Below are 24,568 nucleotides of genomic sequence, written 5' to 3'. Positions count from 1 at the left end.
GGAGACACAAAAGACCCCGAATAGCCAAAGCAGTCTTGAGGGAAAAAAACGGAGCTGGAGGAATCAGACTCCCTGACTTCAGACTATACTACAAAGTTACAGTAATGAAGACTATGGTACTGGCACAAAAACAGAAATATAGATCAATGGAACAGGATAGAAAGCCCAGAGATAAACCCACGTACATATGGTCAACTAATCTATGACAAAGGAGGCAAGGATATATAATGGAGAAAAGACAGTCTCTTCAACAAGTGGTGCTGGGAAAACTGGACAGCTACATGTAAAAGAATGAAATTAGAACACTCCCTAATACCAAACACAAAAATAAACTCAAAATGGATTAGAGACCTAAATTTAAGACCAGAGACTATAAAAGTCTTAGAGGAAAACATAGGAAGAACACTCTTTGACATAAATCACAGCAAGATCTTTTTTGATCCAGCTCCTAGAGTAATGGAAATAAAAAGAAAAATAAACAAATGGGACCTAATGAAACTTAAAAGCTTCTGCAAAGCAAAGGAAACTACAAACGAGATGAAAAGACAACCCCCAGAATGGGAGAAAATATTTGTAAATGAATCAGTGGACAAAGGATTAATCTCCAAAATATATGAACAGCTCATGCAGCTCAATATTAAAAAAACAACCCAATCCAAAAATGGGCAGAAGACCTAAATAGACATTTCTCCAAAGAAGACATACAGATGGACAAGAAGCTGCTCAACATCACTAATTATTAGAGAAATGCAAATCAAAACTGCAGTGAGATACCACCTTACACCGGTCAGAATGGCCATCATCAAAAAGTCTACAAACAAGGAATGCTAAAGAGGGTGTGGAGAAAAGGGAACCCTCTTGCACTGTTGGGGAGAATGTAAATTGATACAGCCACTGTGGAGAACAGTATGGAGGTTCCTTAAAAAACTAAAAATAGAATTACCATATGACCCAGCAATCCCACTACTGGGAATATACCGAGAAAACCATAATTCAAAAGGACACGTACTCCAATGTTCACTGCAGCACTATTTACAACAGCCAGGACGCAGAAACAACCTAAATGTCCAAAGACAGATGAATGGATAAAGAAGATGTGATACATGTATACAATGGAATATTACTCAGACATAAGAAGGAACGAAAGTGGGTCATTTGTAGAGATGTGGATGGATCTAGAGACTGTCATACAGAGTGAAGTAAGCCAGAAAGAGAAAAACAAATATTGTATATTAATGCATATATATGTGGAATCTAGAAAAATGGTACAGATGAACTTATTTGTAGGACAACAATAGAGACGTAGGTATAGAGAACAGACATGTGGACACAGAGGGGGAACAGAAGAGTTGGATGAACTGGGAGATTAGGTTTCACATAAATACACTACCATGTGTTAAACAGATAGCTAGTGGGAACCTGCTGTATGGCACAGGGAGCTCAGCTTGTTGCTTTGTGATGACCTAGGTGGATGGGATAGGGGGTGGTTGGGAGGGAGGTCCAAGAGGGAAGGGATATATGTATACATATAGCTGATTCACTTCACTGTATAGCAGAAACTAACAGAACATTGTAAAGCAATTATACTCCTATTAAAAAAACAAAAAGAATCACTAATTATTAGAGAAATGCAAATCAAAATTACAATGAGGTTACCACCTCACACCAGTTAGAATGGGTATCATCAGAATATCTACGAACACCAAATGCTTAAGAGGGTGTGGAGAAAAGGGAACCCTCTTGCACTGTTGGTGGGAATGTAAATTGATATAGCTACTATGGAGAACAGGATGGAGGTTCCTTAAGAAACTAAAAATAGAACTACTATATGACCCAGCAATCCCACTACTGGGCATATACTCAGAGAAAACCATAATTCAAAAAGACACATGCACCCCAGTGTTCACTGCAGCACTATTTACAATAGCCAGGTCATGGAAGCAACTTAAATGCCCATCGACAGACGAATTAAAGAAAATGTGGTACATATATACAATGGAATATTACTCAGCCATAAAAAGGAATGAAATTGGGTTATTTGTATAGACGTGGACGGCTCTAGAGACTGTCATACAGAGTGAAGTAAGTCAGAAAGAGAAAAACAAATATAGTATATTAACGCATATATGTGGAACCTAGAAAAATGTTACAGATGAACCGGATGAAAAAATGGTACGGATGAACTAGAAATACAGACACAGATGTAGACAACAAACGTATAAACACTAAGGGGGGAAGGTGGTGGAGGGTGGGTGGTGGTGGGATGAATTGGGAGATTGGGATTGACATGTATACACTAATATGTATAAAACAGATAATAAGAACCTGCTGTATAAAAAAATAAATTAAATTAAATTCAAAAAAAAAAAGAGAATAAGACATAAAGTTTACAGTAAGAAGGTATTATGTGCATTTAATTGGAATCCCTGAATTAGAGAAAGAAAAGGACAGAGGCAATATTGGAAGAGATGATAAATAAGAATTTCCCCCCAAACTGATGAAATATCATTCTACATCTTTAAGAAGTTCAGTAAATTCCAAGCAAACTAAATAAAAAGAAACCCAAAACTAGATACATCAATGTGCAGAAAACTCAAAATAAAATGTGTGAGAAGCCAGTTAAAAAAATATGAATTATATCCAAAAAAGCAACAGTCAGAATAAAACTGACTTCTCTATAGCAATACACAAAAATAATGTGGCCTAAGTTGTATTTATTCCAACAAAAGATTAGTTAACATGTGTAAAGCAGATTTATAAAAATCAGTATAATTTATGACACTTATAGAATAAAAAAGAAAAAGCATATGCTCATTTCAAAAGATGCATGAAAAATCATTTGATAAACTATAACACCAATTCATGAAAAAAAATTCTTACAAACTATATAGAAGGAATAGAAGAGTTAATAAAGCTTATCTCCCCAAATCTACAGTGATCACACTTAATAATGAAAGCTTCCCTCTGCAATTAGGTCAGACAAGGTTGGCTATTTTCACTATTTCCATTATCCTGGTAGTGTTAGCCAGTTCAGTAAGGCACAGGAGATATCAAAGGTATAAGGATTAGAAAGGAAGAGACAAAAGACAATATGATTTTATACATAAAAAATCCAAAATTAGAATCTTAACAGATAAATCCAGTCTTTCCATATATATTTCCCTATATTAGCCACATCTTTTATAATAGCAACAAAAAAATTAAGTGCCTAGAATAAATCTAATAAAAGATCAGGAGGACCTCCACAAGGATGACAAATAAACTGTCTTCTACTGAGAGACATTATACTGAGAGAAATCAAAAGACAAATGAATGGAAATATATGCCATATTCATGGGTTGGAGACTCAACATCGTAAAGATGTCAATTCTCCCCAAATTTATCAGACTCAATACAATCCCAGTCAAAATCTAAACAGGTTTGTGTGGGTAGAGGGAGGAACTGGAGACAATCTGACAAGCTAACTCTAAAACTTACATGGAAGTGTCAAAAGCCAGGAACAGCCAAATTATAAAGGCTCAGAAAGATATCAGAGAAAGGATAAACAGAAAAACAGAACAGAGTAACAGGCTGAGAAAAGACCCACACATATATGATCAGTGATTTCTGACAAGGTGGCATGTGAAAATGGTAAAGAAAAGATTATCTTTTCACCTTACAGTACTGAGACAACTGGATATCCATATGGAAAGAAATGAAACTGGATTCCTATCACATATTATATACATCAGATTTGTTCAACCACTTGGAAAACAAACGTAATGTTGTGTAAAGGAAGCCAGACACAAAATAATTCATAATGTATGATTTGTTTTAAATCAATTTAAAAGGAAAAAGCAATGTTGCATATGACCTGAGGTACTGTCACCAGAAAGGGACACTTGGAAGGGGAGGACTTCTGGAGGAAAACCAGCAATGGTCTATTTCCTGACCTGAGCAGTGGTTACAAGTTTGCATCACAATGATTTATCAACCTATTCTCTTATGTTTTATGTACTTTTCTGTAAGTCTACTCTATTTCATACCAAAATGGTTTAAGGAAATTAAACTAAATAACTTACCCTGAAACTAACATCTGCCCATCGTGAGAAAAAGCACAAGTCAGAACAGGAGCACAGTGCCCACTCAGTGTACTTTTATATTTTAATTCAAAACCTGCAAACAACAAGGTGAGAAAAATTAGCAAGCTGACTGTGCTTAGAATTTATTTTTAAGTAAAAACTATTTCACTTATTTGTTCAATAAAATCTTTGAGTGCCTAAAAGACACAAAAATGAAAAAAAAAATTGTCATGCAACTCAAGTGATTAAGTGGTTTCAAAAGTTCAGTAAGGGGTAAAGAAAATGGTGGGGTCAGCAAAGGCTAGACGGGGGGGTTATAATCATCAAATTATTTTTAAATTAAAATTTTTTAAACTCTATTAAATATATAAATATATAAAATTTTAAACTATACTTCAATCTTGGTATCTTAAAAAATACACACACACCAACTGCCCAAACGCCTAAAAAGATTCAAATACCTGTAGTTTTAAATATCTGATATTAAAAAAATATTTTCTGATTCCATAAATTAAAAATAATAGTAATTTAACGTCTTATAATTCCAATATATCCTATAAAACTCCTACAAGTATGGTATATTAAAATTCTTTTTATGCTTTCTATAATTACTGTAAAGGAATATCATAACTTTTTTAAAGGTAAGCTTAGGGAATTCAATGTATTTTAGTGACAACATATAAAAACAATCACTAAGAAGTTGGCCTGGGGCTTCCCTGGTGGCACAGTGGTTGAGAATCTACCTGCCAGCGCAGGGGACACGGGTTTGAGCCCTGGTGTGGGAAGATCCCACATGCCGCGGAGCAACTAGGCCCGTGAGCCACAACTACTGAGCCTGCGCGTCTGGAGCCTGTGCTCTGCAACAAGAGAAGCCACGACAGTGAGAGGCCCGCGCACCGTGATGAAGAGTGGCCCCCATTTGCCACAACTAGAGAAAGCCCTTGCACAGAAATGAAGACCCAACACGGCCAAAAATAAAAATAAATAAATTAAAAGAAGGCTCAACATTTAAAAAAAAAAAAGAAGTTGGCCTGGCAAGACAAGGAAATAAGTGAAATCTATAATTTTCTCACACCTAATAAGAACTTTCTCGAAGTGTTAATGGCTTTTAAGATAGAAAGCATTTAACTAAACAAAAAGGTCATTAGAGCAGGTAAAAGTTTCAACAAACAGAAAATATATATTTATTTCACTTTATTATTAAGTATTTTATTTCTATTCAAAATAGAAAAAAATATGTTTTTATATGGGAGAGCAGATATAGGCATTCAAGGCACTGATCAATACTTAGGCATATACAGATCAATAAGTAGGCACAATCAATCAAAGCAAAAATGTTAACAAGTTGCAAACTAAATGAAGATTTAATAAACCTGTAACAGGATCCTAAGAATTTGTTACATTCTCAAGTATAAGATCCATTTGTCTATCTATTCCTCTCTACAAATAAGCATTAAAATTAGGTGTAGGGGCTTCCCTGGTGGCGCAGTGGTTGGGGGTCCGCCTGCCGATGCAGGGGACACAGGTTCGTGCCCCAGTCCAGGAGGATCCCACGTGCCATGGAGCGGCTGGGCCCGTGAGCCATGGCCGCTGAGCCTGCGCTCCGCAGCGGGAGAGGCCACAGCAGTGAGAGGCCCGCGTACCGCAAAAAAACCCAAAAAACAAAACCAAACAAAATAACTTAGGTGCAAATAATGCTAAATGCTTTATTGAAGGGCTTTAACTGCACGTTTATATACTGTTATATATGTTTTTTAAAGAGCCAGTGTAAAAACACATTTTCCAGACAATGTATGAAAAGCTTTGCTTTCGAATTATTAAAGATATGTTTTATTTAGAACATCCACGTACATGACTATATTTATGGTTTCTTATAAGAATTTCACCTTGATAACAGAAGGAAGAGGTAGGATAGACCAGAGAAGTAACAGAACTCTTATCCTTACCAGCATGTCACCAAATACATTAAAAAATTACTGAATGTAACCTAACAGGCAATAAAGTAACTAAATTTCCACAAAAAGAAATGTATTTATTACTTCGTAATAGCAGACCCGTCTCTATACACTAGCATAATGACAAAGATTCTCTCCTTGACTGAACTCTATCCAGGCTCTTCTGAACTGCCTCCTGGACTAGGCCTTGACCTTGGCCTACAAAGACTTTAACACAGTTTCTAAGAGTTCAAGGTTGCATCCTTAGGAAGACCCTACCCCTGTTATAAAGTGCCTGCCCGGGAAAACTCAGGGCTGCCCAAAAAATTTACGTTTGTTCCAGCCAACACCTGGAGATAGAGCTCCTGTCTCCCCGGCTCTGTGAGAGGGGAGGAGCCTAACTTCCATAAGTGCCAGTTACAAACCCACATGGGTTTCACATGGACCAATTCCTCACTTCTTGCTTTTTGTAATTTTTTCACTTCCTGGATGCTACGGAGCCCCCATTTACCCCTGCTTTATTCCCACATTCTCCCTTTAAAATACACAGTCACCTCTGTATAAAGTGAAGTTGAGCTCAGTTCATGCTGGATGCCTGCAATAGTATATTACTGATTAAAATCTATTGCAATAGTATATTAAAATCCTTCCTTACCACTTTAACTAGTGTTCAGCTTTGTTTATCTCTAGCAATAATTTTATAAACAATGAAATACAGCCCATGATTTAGCTAAAGCTTATTAGGTAACAAATAATAAAATAAGAATATTTTTGGGCATCTGAAGCAAGATGGCCAACTTACCTTATAATTAAAGAGTTCCCATTAAAATGATAATGAAGGAATTAATAAAGATATAAATTCACATCAATGAAGAAAAGGGGAAGGGGGTCATCAGGAAATGAGAAACTGAAACCAATTTTGGAATGGCAGATGCAAATTAATTGACGAGATAGTATACAGAAGTAACAGCTTGGGGTGTAAAATGAGGGGGCTACAGCAAAGAAGTAAGCTAATCTTCCCTAGAAAACCCCAAAAGACTTAGGACTATTAGCAGAAAACCCCAAAAGACAACTATTAACAGACAAGAAAAAAGAAAGTCAGAGATACAGATACAGACCTGAAAACAGAAAAATTAACTATAAGTCTGTTTATAAAACAATATCTACCTCCCATCCCTCCCTGACCCCACCCATAGTATGCTGCATGAAAGCTAGATGCTTCTCCCCAGGAAGAAGGAAAACAATGACTGCCTGGGGAGCGCGATGGCAGCTCCAGGGCAACACAGATACCCACATTCTCTAATTCTCCAACCCTTCCCCAATAAGGGCCAATAGCCCACCTTCTTATCCTAAAGGGGAGCCAGCAAATACAAACAACCACCATGTGCACAGAGCTTTTAAACTTCTTATTGTTTAGTTCTTGAAAGTAAATGGAATACTAAGGATCATCAGGCATTTGAAGAAGGTAATCATATGAAAGAGAAAGATCAGGGTAAACAAAAAAGGGCCCAAGAGCAAACAAAGTTCATCAGGAAACAGAAGGGAACTTAAAGCCAAAACAAAAAGCCTCTAATTGGTATCCTGAGAGTTTAGAGAGGATCTTGCATTACATGGAGGACACTAGGATAAAGAAACAAAAAAGATAAGCATTTGGAAAATGAAAATATTATTGATGGGATTAAAAAATCAAAAAAGGGTAAAAGACAGAGCTAAGGAATTTTATCCTAAGACAGAAAAAATGATAAAGAAATAAATGCGGGGGAAAAATAGACATAGGGAATCAAGTCAGGAGGTCCAACACTCAACTAATGGGAGTTATAAAAAGAGAAGAAGTAGAGAAGAAAGAATTAGAATAAATGAATACTGTACACCAAAAATGAAAGACATAAGTTTCCTGACTGAAGAGTCACCTGAAAGAATAATACAATGCATGGGGGAAAGACCCACACATGCTCAAAAAACAATAACTACAATGAACAAATTTAAAATGTGGTAGTACATTTCTCCCAAGAAGATATACAGATTGCCAACAAACACATGAAAGGATGCTCAACATCACTAATCATTAGAGAAATGCAAATCAAAACTACAATGAGGTATCACCTCACACCAGTCAGAATGGCCATCATCAAAAAATCTACAAACAGTAAATGCTAAAGAGGGTGTGGAGAAAAGGGAACCCTCTTGCACTGTTGGTGGGAATGTAAATCGATACAGCCACTATGGAGAACAGTAGGGAGGTTCCTTAAAAAACTAAAAATAGAACTACCATACGACCCAGCAATCCCACTACTGGGCACATACCCTGAGAAAACCATAATTCAAAAAGAGTCATGTACTACAATGTTCACTGCAGCACTATTTACAATAGCCATTATATGGAAGCAACCTAAGTATCCACTGACAGATGAATGGATAAAGAAGATGTGGCACATGTATACAATGGAATATTACTCACACATAAAGAAACGAAATTGAGTTATTTGTAGAGAGGTGGATGGACCTAGAGTCTGTCATACAGAGTGAAGTAAGTCAGAAAGAGAAAAACAAATACACATATATGTGGAATCTAAAAAAAAAAAAACGGTTCTGAAGAACCTAGGGGCAGGACAGGAATAAAGACACAGACATAGAGAATGTACTTGAGGACACGGGGAGGGGGGAGGGCAAGCTGAGATGAAGTGAGAGAGTGGCATGGACATATATACACTACCAAGTGTAAAACAGATAGCTAGTGGGAAGCAGCCGCATAGCACAGGGAGATCAGCTGGGTGTCTTGTGACCACCTAGAGGGGTGGGATAGGGAAGGTGGGAGGGAGATGCAAGAGGGAGGGGTTATGGGGATATATATATACGTATAGCTGATTCACTTTGTTATACACACTTTGTTATACAGCAGCAACTAACACAACAATGTAAAGCAATTATACCTCAAAGATGTTAAAAAATAAATTAATTAATTAAAAACGTGGTGGTGTAAACAGTATTTAGAGAAACTCTGAAAACCATCAAAAGAATTGAAAACAGAAAAAGGAGGAATGTGTGAGCAGGAATGTGTGTAGTAGTAGTGGTGAGGTCATAATGAGTAGTGTGCATACAATTTCTAAATCATGTATATGTATTACTTTGACTAAAAGTTCTTAAAATATATTTTTATAATCACTTTTAGATATCCAGAGTTCTTTAGTTAAAAAGATTAATTAAAATATAAATTTTACCTGAATCACAAAAAATCATTTTAGAGAACTACTAGTTGAATACATACCTAAGGTATGGGTAAAGGAAATAACCCAAATTCTGACATGGCAATCCTGACCACATGATGCCAGTCGAAAGAACTGAAGACCTTGTTCTCCACCTAAAAATATAGATTTGTTAAAAATAAATACACAAGAATTGATAAAACATGTAAACCAAAAAATTTTCAATTTCTTAACTCAGATCTGTTAATTCTATTCTTTTAACCCACATTCACAAGCAATATTAATTATATTAATTAATTTATACCATATAACGAAACGTCAGTTAAAGAATTTCTATTAAGCAAGGTACTTCAAAGGACTATGACTTTAGCCCCTGAAGTTGCGACAACAAAATACCTTTTTATTTCCCTTCCACTAAGGATATAATTCAATGTTGCAAGGGCCAATATTGAGCCATGAAGCTTAGGGCACCCTCCAACCCAATTTTAGAGTCTATGAGGTTAGCACTGATGGAAAAAATTAGGAAGAAAAGTCAGTTATGAGATGAGTGTTAAATGCTTAATTGCTCCCATCTTAACTTTTTTAGGATATGTTCACTTGTTAAAAGCTTAGTCTTAATTCACATGGAATGAGACTGTTTTCCCATTTGATTTAATCAAGACAAAGACTAGAATTACATAAATCCAAAACAACATCAATTCAGTCCAATAGATTTGGTGGAAAATATTACACAAATCAGGGAAAGTAATCAGTTAAATTTGGTGTTACAAAAAAACCGCTAGTAATGCTTACTTAGATAATTTCAGTATATCATTATCTACCCACTAGCTAAGTTCCTAAATATTGTGGGTAATGTAAATATTGGTATCACCAACTCAATTTTATATGAATTCCACCTAATATCACAGGTCAAAGGAAATTTCAGCACTCATATGCAGTAAGACACAATTAAGAAACCTAATACCCATCTTAAGATTGCACTCCTGTTTTGCAAATATTTAGTATATGATATTTAATTTATACACCTGGGTATGTAAAATAAATGCTGCCCTCTGTTTTGTTGAAAGCACACATACTTTATTAACATAAAACAAATTAAAATTTCTTTTTCACTGAAGGTTTTTCTAACTGCATGGGACTTCCACATTTCAACAGCATTTTTGTTTTTGTGGCACAGGTTCATCCAAACAGCATCCTTTCTCAGAGATCTTGATGGATGTAAGCAATTCCTAATAATCATTAAATCTTTTTAAGGCAAAACAGTTTACCCAAAAATGGCTGAGAGTAAAATATTTAAGTACTAGACTCAGTTAAGAAAACTTTTTCCTATTGTTTCTAGACTAAATAAGATCCTTACGTTAATTCAGAAGTTTCTTTCAGTAGTAAGACTTCATCTAGGACAATATAAAATTATAAAGCTTAAAATATGCCTATCCTTGAGATCCAAATATAATATTTAAAAATAGACTTTTCTTCAGGAAAAATATTTAAATTGTAATAATAATCTAATCCAAACTGTCTTTTCACTTAAAGACTGGAGAGAATTGAACATTTATCCTCCAGCACAAGCAGTATTATTTTTCCTTATTTGAGCAAAATGTCAGAAAGACAGAAGATTCAATATGTCATAAGTATTTACAGATATTAACAAATACCAAATTAAACAACAACAAGTTAAAAATTACATACTTTGTCTTTTAAGAAAATACATAGTTACCACAAATTCCTATAGTAATCATTTATTGGTTTATATGCTTTAAAGCATATATTGATCTGTTTCAGGGAATTTACACATAAGGTTAATATCTATTTTAACAGAAATTGAACTAAAGAAAGTGCAGAAGGGACATATGAGAAGTATATTGAGAAATATACTTTACAGGCAGGGTAGGGATGTGAGTATTAAACTTATTTTAGAATCTCACCAAATTTTCTGCCTAGTTTAGTGAACCTTTCCAGGACCCATGAGCTGCAACCCCTCTAAAGATAGAACAAGGATGTCCTTAGTTTTACTCCAATATCACTATAAAAATGGTATTTTAATTGAAAATCTTTTTTTCAGGTAACTTAGAATCAAAAAGGAAACCTAAATCTCCCTATGTTTATATAACTCATTAAAGATTCACTGAGTGCCTGTAAGATTTTGGAGAAGGTCTCACAGAATGGAAGAAATGGTTCTTGTCTGTTACAAGCTGGTCTTCTTAGAATAAACAGCATAAAACAATATATTAAAAGAATAAATTATCATAAGTAAATTAGGTAGGGAGTTTAATATAAGAATGGGTTCATGAAAAGAAAATCTGTTATTCTGCTATATGATACTAAAAGGCTAAGAAAACAAAAACAAGAAATTTCAACAAATCAATAAAAGGAATCTTATTCATCAGTCTGCATTTCAAGGCCTATTATATTCCAAGCACTGTAAATAAAACAGACCCAGGCCCTGCCCTATGGAGCTTACAATCTAACAGGAAAAACACCATTAAACACAATCCATATAAATAACTATATAATTAAAACCTGTGATACTTCACTAAGTCCTATTTTAAAAGAAAAGGCGTGCAACTAAAAGCCTGTATCAAAATACTTTAGACTGTGTGCAGGAGGTAAGAGCAAGGGAAACTCACCTGAAGTGATTTATTTATTTATTTTTACCTGAAATCTAAAGGATGACTAATAGTGAACCAGGTGAAGGGTCCACATGTAAAACCCTTGGAAAAATCTTAGAGACATTTAAGGAGTGAAAGGCGGCCAGTGTGGCAAGAGAATGCATGAAGCCAAGTGTGATTTGGGATGAGGCAGGGAAACAGAATATGAAGGTACTTACAGGCTTTGTGTTTGGGATTTGGTATTTTATCTTACCTTAAACATATTTTAATATGCCATTGATGGTTTTGAAATAGGGGAGTGCCAAAGCCATCCTGCTACTGGACCTGAGCTGTCCAATAAGGTAGTAACTCGCCACACATGGCTACTGAACAGTTGAAGTGTGACTACTACAAATTGAGATGTGACATAATATGCACACTAGATTTTGAAGACTTCATAACAAAATATAGTAAAATATCTTACTGATATTTTATTGACTATCAGTTACTGAAATAATATTTTAGATATATAGGGTAAAATAAAATATGTTAAAATTAATTTCACCTACTACTAGAAATTTTTTAATTTACATATGTAGCTCACATTGTATTGCTATGGGACAGCACTGGTCTGGCAGTAAAACTGGAGCAGCCAAAAGCAGAACTTCATGCTAACATAGAAGATGAAAATAAAAGAAGACAACTTCCCAATTCACTGTATTTATTTAAAACCAAGAGTCTATATTCAGGAGTTTTTGTTTCTTCTTTTTCTGAAAACTAACTGTATTGTCAAATGCTTTATAAATTTATGTTTTGAAAGATTAAATTAGTAAATGGAAAATGAAACTTGTTTCCAATTTTTACATTCCACATTTCTATTTGAATATCAATATACAATATTTCAAAAATCACAGTAAAACCAACAGGGTTAAGGCCTCTACATTACCGTACTCAAGGAATCCAGATCTACTGCACCAAGTTGAGTCAGCCCCTACATATTTTCCCAAAGATCCTGATTTTCCCCCAAAAATATTTGTGATTTCATTTTGATCAAAAAAGATAAAGGAGAAGGATGATTCCTTGAAAGTAATGAATTAAAAGGGCTTGTTGTTTCACTAATGATGAAGTGAAAATAAGTAAAAGAACAAAAAGTTACATACAAATTGCAAATGGGAATTACTAGTGCTTACAAGAGTAAAATAACTAACCAGAAACTGGCTGTGGAGAAAAATCGCAGCAGGTAATTCCAAGATCATGTGCTTTTTCACTATGCAGACACCTCATTTTATCATCCCACGCTGTTAAATCTCCACACGAGGAGCCAGTGACAAAGAGGTTTCCATTAGGAGAAAATGCACAGGCCACCAAGGAGCCATCCTTAACACTAGCACATCTGAAATAAAAGCAAAAGAAAAGGGAATTTTCATTTCAGAGCATCTTTTACTTTACATTACAATCTCTAACAGCAGCTTGATATACTAAAAAGAGGATAAATGGCTATCACAGAACTAGAGATAAAAGGCAGTAGATGCCTATAGAAATAAAATATCATTTATATGCTTGCTAAAAGTAAGAGGATTTAAACATTATCTTAACCAAACCAAAGTCGACATATCTTCATACTTTTCCATATGGCAAGTCAGTAGGAACATGTTAAAATCTACAAAGCTTAACAAAAAAAGCAATAACAACCAACAATATCAACTACAGTCACATTTTTTTTTAAGATATAACTTTTTGATTGAAAAACATGTTACTGGGGTCAAAAGTACTTTCAACTTTTGTATTAAAATCACCTAGAAACAACAAACAGCAAAATCACCCAGAAACTTTCACCCCATCTTCAAATACAAATTCTTTATGTAAAGAAAATGCTGTGAACAAGTTCAAATTATCTAGGGAAGATTAGGAAGCACTGGCTTAACAATTATTTTCTCAATTAGGAAAAATAAACGGGTAAAAACCCAACAATTAGTGCAGTGTCCTAGCCAGTGCTTAAATCTACTGCAGTGTACCACTTTTATATCATTAATTACATACATTAGAGAAATAATGCTAGGGAGGCAGAATTTATCACCCAATAAGTGAAAAAGATTCGTTAGCTGACAGCTGTATTTCATTCACACAAAATAACTTAAAGGCATTTCATTCTTCCTGTGCTTTCTCTTTAAACTTTATTAACACCACTTAAAACACATCACTTTCTTCAATCCAAAGACCCAAATCTAAATGAGTAACAGTTGTTTACCAGCTGCTACCATTTGTGCTCTAAGTGATGCTGGGGGGTAGGGAGAAAGGAAGGTACATTAAGCTATTTTAATTGGTAACATTTGAAAGTTTATAGTTTTTAATGTACTTAATGTCACGTTAAAAAGGTTAAAATGTTTGATGTTATATATATTTCACCACACTATAAATACATACAAGTGCATGGTTTTAATGTTGGTGAGTTGCAACACATTACCAGTGTAAATTAATTGATGTATTTTTATCCAAAAGGAGTTTTTTAAGTGATTTTTTTTTTAAAAGAAACGATAACACAACACCGTGCTGATCACAAGGTTCCTTCTTCTGGGCTTGGTCAGCAAGAATCCTAGTCAGGAAAGAGCTGTGTAGGTGAGATTTACCTACCATTACTTTATTATTGAGAACACCTGAGCCACGAGTGACAAAAATAAAGCCTAAAATTACTAAATTTTATTCAAAAGACTACTGTGGGGTTTTTTTTTTGGCCTCTTTCCCAAAAAATCCATGAAGTCTAACAAGATTAACCTTATTTTACAAAAGAGAGATTGGAAATTTAAAACACTCAGAGCCAAGCAAATCTACTTCAAGATTCATATTTTGTTTTTATGACCTTCAGAAGATAGGTCAAAATATTTTTCCTTGTGATGTCTAAAAATTATCTGCTTCTTAACGTCATCAAAATATTCTGCCTTTTTTTCTTCTTTTTTTGGTGGACCTGTTAATAGGATTAAAAACGGAAAGTGGTTTAAATATTCCTACCTATATAACTTGTATGACTGTGCATTCCACAAAACAACAGTTCCATCAGCTGCCCCTGATACCAAACAAGTGGAGTCTGGGGAAAACTGGCAAACCCTCACGGGGCTACCACTGGGCTGTTCCATCACTGCCAAAGTTTGTCCGTTTTGAGTATCCCATAAGACAGTGGTACCATCTGTTGAACACGAAGCCAAAATATGTCCTGAAGCGGAGAAACAGCAGCAGTGGACAGCATAGGTGTGAAACTTCAATGGAGAGTGTGGCAATTCACTAAAGTCACTCAGGGAGTACAGGCGAATTGTTTTGTCCAAGGAGCAAGTGGCCAAGAGGGAAGAAGAGAAGGCACAGCAGTTGACATCATCATCATGATCCGCTAATGTGTGAATGAGTTTCACCATGTTCTTTATTTGAAGTAAAATATCCTGCAATTTTTAGACAGATAAAGGTTACTTCATCCTAGGAATCAAATAAACGCAACTCAAATCAATATAAAAGAGCCAAAAGCAATTAACTTGCTCAATGAAAGCTCCTACATTCACATTTTTAAAAGACAATATATTATACCGGGGAGAGAAATAAAACATTTTAAGACTATAACCTCTGATGACTATCACAATCACCAGTGCCATACCAATAAAATTCCGTAACTCCTGAAAAGGAACCTAGTCAAATAACTTCAAACTGATTTGACACTGAACATCCAGAACCTTGGGTATTTATTTCACCTGTGAAGACTTTCCCTTAACTGCTACTCAACACTGCCTCATTCCACATCTGCTAATCTCAGCTTAAAAAGATTTTTCACTATTTTAACAAACTCTGCTGCTCCTTCCACAGGATGGAGCCAAGGCTACTGCTCTGCCTTTAAGATGCAGAATTATATAGTTCACTCATAAAAAAGGAACAAAAGGTTTCATTCACAAGTGGCAGTGTTGAAAGCTATCATGTCATGGTTTGTCATCTTGTCTAAGAATAAAAAGATATAAAAGATTTGAGGTGAAGAATCAATGTAATAAATCAAGGAAACCAAAAAGAAAGTGGCAAAAAATGGACTTAGCTGGTCTGCACCTAAGAACAAATTTACAAATTTAGAATAAAATCCAAACTCCTCACCAAGACTTACAAAACCCTACATGGTCTGTCTCTTGCTTGCCTACTTCTCAGACCTCAACTCCTTCCACTTTCCCTCACCCTCCCTCTTTCCAGCCTCCCTGGTCAAAAGGATTACACCTAAGATCGTCACAAAGTGGTTTTCTTATGCTTAAATTCTCTTCCCCCTGCTTTTGGGATCTAATTTCACATTTCGATTTCACTTTCAGTGTCCTTCCTCAGAGAGAGTTTCCCAGTCTAAAGTAGCCCCTCTACAGGCTAGCATATCACCGTATTTTAATCCTCAGTGTAGCAATTACCACCCTCTGACATATTTATTATTTATTTGTCTCCCCCCACCAGAAGGTAAGCACCAAACCAACAAAGATCGGGTCTGTTTCGCTCATTTCTGCATCTACAGCATGTGAAACGTAAAACAGTATCGGCACTTAATGTGGACAAATAAATATTTGCTGAATTAACATTTTTCCCCAAATCCAGTTCTAGGCTTTAAACATTATATGTGAATATAATACAAAATGACTGGATAACTAAAAATAAAGCTACTAATACTAAAAAAAGAAAAGAAAAAAAAATCTGACTGTGGAAAAATGGTGTAGAACGAGGCAATAATCGGCCCTGAAGGGACAGGCGTAACTTTGAATTGTAAAATTCATAATACCTTGTTCTAATATTATTTACAGAAATCTTTCCAAATAGATGGAGCGAGCCTTTTCCAACATTTATCTTATCCCAAAAGTTCAGCCTCTTTTTTCAAACTTCAATGAAGTCTAAAAAACCAACCAACCAACCAACCACCAAAAACCCTGGTAGATTACCGCCTGAGGTGTTGCACTGGAAACAAACGCCATCAGGAGGTGCTTTCTGGGGAACTCCCAAATCCCAACTGTGCAAGTGCACACAGGTAATTTTCCAAACTTCCTCACCCTTGTGGCGCTCGGCTCCCTTTGCAGTTCGAGGCCCTCGAGTCGCAAGGACAGAGACGCAGTCGGCTGAACTCTTTGTTTTAAAACGCGCTCTCAAGTCTACCCCTACCTGGTGTGGGCGTCCACTTAAAAACCTCAGCCATCAAGCCGAACACTCAATTTCCGGTCATATCCCGGATCAACTCGCCAGTGTGAACACACGCATACCCATCTACTGTAAGGCAAACCCGAAATGTGCCAAGAATCCTCCAACATAAACCTCGAGACCTACTCCCACCGCGCCCACGCGGGGACCAAGGATTTGCCCAACTCTGAGAGCCAACCAGGCCTCAGCGGACCGAGCGACCCGCGGCAGGAGCGCGGCCGGCGGGGAGCAGGGCCTTCCGGGGCGCGGGGACCGGCGCTCGGGTGGGGGGGAGGGGTGGAAGCCAGCTGGGGCTTTCACGCCCCGCCGGGAGGCGCCGCCCGGCTCCCAGACCGAGGCCGCAAAACCGTGCATCGCTCTGGTCAAAGTCTCAGCAGGTCCCTGTCGCGCGCTTAGAACCTGACACCGAGAAACGGAGGGTTTAGACACCTCGAGCGGGGAAGCTCGGCGGGCTGACCCCAGTCAAGGTCCCGCACCTGCCTCCGCCGCTGCTAAACTGGCCCATGGGCACTGCCCCTTTCACCTCGAAAACCCACGACGCCCGGAATCAGCGCTCAGATGCCGGCGAGTGGCGCAGGACACGTGACGCGCAGGTGAGGCGGGCGGGGCCGACGCCGGCGGACGACCTAAGGCGAAAGGAAGGCCCCGCCCCCTGGGAGGCGGCCTGCGCCGCGGCGCATGCGCGCCCTTCCGCTTTCTGATGAGGAGATTTCTAAAACCTGGCTCTAGGATTAAAATGAGTCCGGATTGGGGAAGAACCTTTAGTTGAATTTTTTTTCTGGTTGCGGAAGCTGAGGTCTCAAGGTCTAGCGAGTGCCTGAAATGTGATTTTAAAGGGGGCATTATACAATGCCCCCTTTAACTCTCCAGTTACTACAGCTCAAAGTTTTTGAGCCTCCTTCCTCTGCTGTATTTCTTTATCCTGCTCTATTCTGTGACCTCCCTGATTGGTCTTTTCTGTTTCGGCCAGCTCTGACCTCAGTGGTTCATGACTTCAACCATCGCCTTTGTGCTCAGGTTACCCAAATCTGTCTTTCCAGGGCAGGCTGCTGGAAAGGATATCCAGGCTATCCTGCTATCACCTGAACCCGATGTGCATTTCTTATAGCGTTTCCGAGCGCCTCCTAAGCTCACGTGGAGCTTACACCGTGGTTTCCACGTGTAATTGATTACGAAGTGGTTTTGCCAGTCCCTTCTGAGATTAAAAAATTGACCTGAAAAAAGTTCCTAGGCGTGCTAACACTTACGAACTAAGTGCACGTCACGGTATTGAACCATGTTCAGATTAAAATCAAAGTTACAAAGAGTTTTCTTCAGCGAGGAAACATTAAAAAATTACAAACCTGAGGAAACCAAAGTCACATATTTGAAGAGTAATAACCTAAAATACTCAAATTTAAACATGAAATTGAGATCGCTGAAGATTTGTAATGAAAAAGACAAAGGGAAAAGAGGAGATGAAAATTCATGATTTTGAGATGCTCCTGTGATTTTTAAATTGATTAACGAGTGCATTATGACTGACACTTTGAAACCTGATTACCGGCCAAAGTAATGCCAAAACAGTATTTTTCTAAAAGTAACTTTTTGATTGTATAAATAATGGAGCTCTCTCTAGGAAATATAGAAACTATAAATAAGAAAAATAACTAATAATCACACCACTCAAAAATAAGCCACTCAGATATAACATTTACTTTCAGTCTTTCATGAATAATAATATCAATAATTTTACAAAAAGACCTGCACACTACCTTTTTCAACTTACAGTTGTATCCTGAGCATTTTTCACATCTAAAATTTCTCAGTAGTGTAATTAACTGCTTCTGCCTAATGGTCCACAGCCCCAGAAACATACCATAATTTATTTAACATTTTCCCAGTTGTTTCAATATTTTTGTGCTTATTATAGATAATACTGGATTCAATGACATCGTACATAAATATTTAATGAAATTTGCTAAGGAAATTGTTAGATAGAGATGGAATTACTAGGTATAAGGGTGTAAATAGTCTTAATAAATATTGCCATATTGCTTTTCAGAGAGGCTGTATGGTCTCAGCAACATATGGTGGTGCCTGTCCACATTCTTGACAGACTTGAGTAATTTTTTAAAAATTTTCACTGATTTGATGGGTAAGATTGGTTATAATATTCTTCAAGTAAAATATGTAAAAGAAACTCCTGACTACACAGGCCAGTAATTTAGTATGGAGATCTCAAGCCCAGTATGGTCAGTTTTGCAGGACAGGCAGTTTCAAAGAGGGAAGCTTTATTGTAGCTGGTCTCTAGTCTGTGAATTTGCAATTTGGGAGATGTTAATTAAAATATCTTGGCAATATATTAGAGAAACATTTTAAGAATTTATAGAGATCTTGATCACATGAGTGAACGGGTTATCCTACTACATAGGACAGTGTCAAATAATTGGAACTTTGACTTGGAACATTAAAGATTTGAACATTTTATACATTTTTTGCTCTAATTATGTAACTGTGGTCAATAATTAATCCTGTTTTATCATTAATTTCTAGTTTTGTTCCTTGTAATAATGCTTCTTGGGGAATATAGAAAACAATTTTAAGTGGTATATTTAAAGGAAAACTAACTTTTCAGTTAAATAGTAAGCAATACATGGTCTCCAAATACAATCCAGTGGGAACAGAATAGGTGTGAATTAGTTAGTGAGTCAATGATTATTCAAATGTTTAGTTGAGAGTAACCAAGAACTCAAAGGAGAGAGAGAGATGATAGGCACTGAAGTAATTAGAAAAGGTGGGTGTAGGAATGGGTTCTAAACAGGCTTGAAGTGTGGGCCAACTGAGGGATGAGCTTGGGAAATACCCAGTTTCACAGTAAATACTCAGGAATGCATTTGGGTTGTTCTGCTTTGCAGGCAGATAAGGCCAGAGTTTCCAGAACCATCAGGCAAGGTAGAGTACAAGATGTAAAAAACTCCCTGGAGGTGTTCAGTTTGCAAAAAAATGTATCAAGCTCAATATATATAATACATGCATTTGTGTGTAGTGTATATTAAAATTCAAAAAAAGTTTCTAAAAATATCCATGAGAATGGCCCAGGGATTCTCTCATACTGATGCAATCATTCACTTTCCACACCTGGTATTATCCACAGCGCTACCTCCCAGTAGAAAGGAAGCTGTAACTGGGTGCAGGCTGTGTTATCTTCTGCATTATGGAATAGTCTCCGAATTCCCCTTATCCTTTGAAATTAAATAAACTTTACACCCTCTAACTGTCCATGTTTCCATTAATCCACCCATAGTCCTGGATGCCAACCAAGTAATAAGAGTTCATTAGGGTTCTTTAAGTTGGTGTTTCATACAGATAGAAGAAAGACCCAGGGGCAGCCAAATGAGGATGAGGAAGCCTCACACTGGGCACAGTGAGAGCTGCCTGATGATAGAAAACATACATGTAGCTAAAAATAAGCAGACAAGAAAGAAATGTGATGACATTTGGTATCTGTACATGCTAAAGAAATTTTGCAGTTCCAACTATGCCTTTTCTTCCTCTTTGGTACAAGAAACATTCTTCTCGTTTATGGATTTTTAAATTCCAATTTCCTATAATTAAAATTTTCCTTTTCTTATTTCTTCTGTCTCATCTTCTCAAATTCTTTATTTTCCAGTATCTTATTACTAATGCTCCAAAAGAGAATTCAAGATTTAAAATACAGTTTTGAAAAAGAAACCCACATTTTTACTTTCAGATTCCTGATTTTTTTAATAACATAAGAATATAATAGACATTGTATAATCAAATTCACTTGATAATAGCCCAACTTACAGAATTATTATTAATTCAATCTCTTTGTCATAGGTCTATTTAGATATTCTCTTGCTTCTTGAGTCAGTTGCAGTACTTTGTATCTTATAGGAAGTTGTCCATTATCACCCAAGTTATCTACTTGGTCCATAGTATTCACTTAAAGTCCGTGTTTGTTTCTGCAATGTCCCCTCTTTCATTCCTGACTTTAGTAATTAGTCTTCCCTCTTTTTTCTCAGTTGGTTCAGCTAAAGCTTTGTCAATTTTGTTGATCTTTTCAAAGAACCAATTTTTGGTTTAATTAATATTTTCTATTCTTTTATTAATTTCCACTCTAATTATTACTTCCTTCCTCCTTCTTGCTTAATGCTTCGTTTGGTCTTCTTTTTCTATTGGAAGGTTAGCTTACTGATTTATGAATTTTTTTCCATATAGGATTTACAACTATAAATATCCCTCTAACCACTGCTTTGGCTGAAGCCCTGTAATTCTTTGTATTAATAAAATCTACTGATCATTTTTAGGTCGATCACAATTTGGGTCTCAATAATAGCATAAAGGGTTGTCCACACAAATCCATATCAGCCCAAAGTTTCACTGGGTCAAAATGCACTCCAGCCCCTCCACTTTCTTATTGGTTTTGTGTTTTCCATCATGAGGTTTCTCAAAAGCAGTGTCTCCCCTTTGAACCTAAGGTAAAATATATTAGCAGTCTTTCCTGACCATGACACATTACTACAGTTCAATCTACTTACTTTGCCAAGACCCTCTTAATCTTTTATCACACTTTCTTCAATTGTGCATTTTAGTTCTTTTCCAGGACCCTTTCATAAGTGATGGGATATAGAGAGGTAAGATATTAAGCCCTACAGGGCCTATTTTTTTTCCTTCTAATCCAATGGTTTTATAGCCAGTCTGCATCAGGATAGCCTAGGATATGAGGCAATTACAATGAACCTTAATATCTTAGTGACGTAAAATAAGGTTTATTTCTTGTTTATGCTATGTGTCCATTGTGAATTGGTAGGGAATTATGTTCAACATAGTTAATCAGAGGTCTGGGCTAACAGAACATGAGTCATTTTGAGCATTAATAGTAGCTGTGCCAGAGGGAGAAGAAAGAAATTAAATACTGGCTAACAAGATGCACGTGATAATTATATTCAGATCTCTTTGGCCAGAACTAGCTTGTCAAATGGCCTCACTCAACCACAAGGAGTATAGGAAATACAATTCCATCATGTGCCCAGGAAGATAAGTCTTTGATTTTATGGTATTAATGACTATACCAGATGATAGGTAATGTCCTCTTAGAAAGGAAGTGAGATCAAAGTTAGAGACCAGAGGAAAGCAATCTGGAGAATTACAAAGAAGTTTTACTTTGTACCAGATAATCCATTCCTTTTGACCTATTTAGTTCACCTGGGACGTCTTAGGTCTTTTATTCTAGACATGAGCCTCTTTAACACGTCCCAGGAAGCAGCTGTATGCTATCAGAACATTACTAGGCTTCAAGATATGATTATAAAGTAATATGACCTCATATTTCATGAACTATAATCCAACATATACATGCAATAAGAGCTATCCTTTTCAAAGCAATCATTTTGAAAATTCAAACATTTATTCCAGCATAGCTGCTACCTAAAAGATATTTAGAACCTGGATTTTGGCATTGCTTTCAGAGTATAGCTCATTCTTTTGAGTATCTTCCTTGATGGGAAGGCTTTATTGACAAAGTTTTATTGGGTGCCATTAATATGTCAGACATTATACTAGATACTGGGTGTTTAAAAAATGTGTAGGACACAGTCTCTTGAGGAGCTGTGTCAGGTGAGAGTGGGAGGTACACAGCCCATAACAGCAATACCTTTAGTTATGGGAGAATATGAATTCTAGCTGCTCACAGGAAATTTGAGTGGAGGAGTAAGAAAGCCAGTTAAATCCATATATAATGGACAATTATCTCTTGTCATAAAATAAGAGCATGTCGATAAACACATGACTCATGAAATGTGCAGAATTCCAATCAGATGGCTAGAAATAATTTTAAATAGGCAGAACTGGAAAATATGATAATCAAGGAAGCTGAGATATTTCAGTTTCTCAGGAACAAAAAATGGGGATAAACATCATAGAACAGAGAAAAAGGGGAGTTTGAACAAAAAATAGGGATAAGCATCATGGAACAGAGAAAAAGGGGAGTTTGAGGGGTAAAATATGCTGTTTTATATGTATTGTCCAGGAAAGAACCCCAGAAGTTGTCAGATAGAGACTCCATTGTGGTTTGCTGTGCTGTGGAGAAGGGCTGATTCGCCTGCCCTTACCATGCCTGGATAAAACACTCCCAAGTATATCTCATTCTCATTGTATTGAGTCTATATGCTCACCTAGTATATTTCAGATAATTCAGTCTCTTTCTTAGATATCATGACACTGGAAACCTGGACATGGTACTTTAGCTAGTTGAATGGAATCTTTCCCATCATAATTTAGTTGATATTCTGGTTTATGCTTTATTTAGTGTGATTAGTGCACATCGGCAACCTCCTAAGTCTGATTAACTTTGGAGGTTGTGATAACATCATGTCCAGGCCTGAAAGAGAGTAGGTAAGTCACCAGATCCTATTGTATTTTACTAACCACCCATCTCTCTTTAGTGTCTTCATAGCTTAGTGATAACAGCATGGCTTGGGGCCAGTTGACTGTGAGTTTGAATCCTAGCCCTGACCACTAAGCAGCTATGTAACCAAACATTTATAAGCCTTGGGTTCCTCATATGTCATATCTCATAGAACTGTTCTGAAGATTAAACAAAACGCTGCACATGCAGTATTTAGCCTAGCGTTGTATACATATTAATACCACTTTCTCTGTGCAACTGTAATAGATAGGTGTGAGATCTCTGGGCAATGCAAGCACAAAGAAATTCTTTGAAGGGCCATCAAGAAGCTCAACTTTTACTGGTGGGAGCAGGCATGCATACATAATTTGTTATGATATGATGTGATAATGGCTCTGATAGTAACAAAATTCTATAAGAGTAAAAAGTAACTGCCACCTGGGGGTGGAGGGTGGGAAGGAGAATAGAGGAAGCCACAAATAATAGAATTTAGCAGGTGGTGGGTAAGCATACATTGTGTTCTGGAGTTATTTTGTGGGATGAGTAGCCAATGTAGGGAAGAGAGGATGGGGTTATGATAGGACAAAAGACTAAGAATAGGCCGAGGCTAAGTCTGAAGAGCCTTTAATGCTACACAAATACCTTTTTAGCAACGGACTGACAGAATCAGATCTGGGTTCAAGATGGCAGAGTGGTGGACAAAAGGAGGATGACTAGACTGATTTCAAAACTTATTACAACAATGGAAAAAAACATTGGGAAAGACGAGAGAGCCTAGAAATAAATCCGCACATATATGGTCAAATGATTTTCAAGAAGGGCGTTGAAACCACGAAATGGAGAAAGTTTTTTCAACAAATGGTATGGCAAAAACTGGATATCCACATGCAAAATAATGAAGTTGGACATTTACTTTATACCATGTACAAAAATTAAGTCAAAATGGATCGAAAACCTAACTGTAAGAGCTAAAACTGTTAGAAGAAAACATAGGGGGAATGATATATGACTTGGATTCACAATGATTTCTTGTATAGGACACCAAAAACATAGACAAAAGAAAAAAACAGACAAATTGGACTACATCAAAATTAAAAATTTCTGTGCATCAAGGGATATAACCAATCAACAGAGTGAAAAGGCACCCCATGGAATGGAAGAAACTGTTTGCAAATCATATATC

General features: G+C 36.6%; 1 protein-coding gene across 8 annotated transcripts in view; it reads right to left on the bottom strand.

Moving 5' to 3' along the window:
• The window catches only part of WDSUB1 (WD repeat, sterile alpha motif and U-box domain containing 1), a 91,180-nt gene extending 73,566 nt beyond the window's left edge, over positions 1-17,614 (bottom strand). For 3 of the 8 annotated variants that reach the window (XM_081242583.1, XM_081242584.1, XM_081242578.1), the window contains exons 1-5: positions 17,450-17,614; positions 14,793-15,214; positions 12,995-13,179; positions 9,261-9,353; positions 4,062-4,155 (exon numbers count right to left, since the gene is read on the bottom strand). In XM_081242583.1, coding sequence (XP_081098709.1) covers positions 4,062-4,155; positions 9,261-9,353; positions 12,995-13,179; positions 14,793-15,190 — 770 coding nt within the window. In that variant the 5' untranslated portion in view covers positions 15,191-15,214; positions 17,450-17,614. Of the gene's footprint in view, positions 1-4,061; positions 4,156-9,260; positions 9,354-12,994; positions 13,180-14,792; positions 15,215-16,828; positions 17,369-17,402 lie in introns of those variants that run through there. The other 5 variants (XM_081242581.1, XM_081242580.1, XM_081242579.1 and 2 more) reach the window with 5 other exon arrangements.
• Between the last annotated feature and the right edge of the window lie 6,954 nt (positions 17,615-24,568).

The sequence above is a fragment of the Mesoplodon bidens genome (assembly GCF_964165515.1).
Source record: "Mesoplodon bidens genome assembly, chromosome: 8".
In the NCBI taxonomy this organism is placed as follows: Eukaryota; Metazoa; Chordata; class Mammalia; order Artiodactyla; family Ziphiidae; genus Mesoplodon; species Mesoplodon bidens.
Note: the sequence above shows the minus strand (reverse complement) of the source record. Positions and strands in the feature narration are given on the sequence as shown.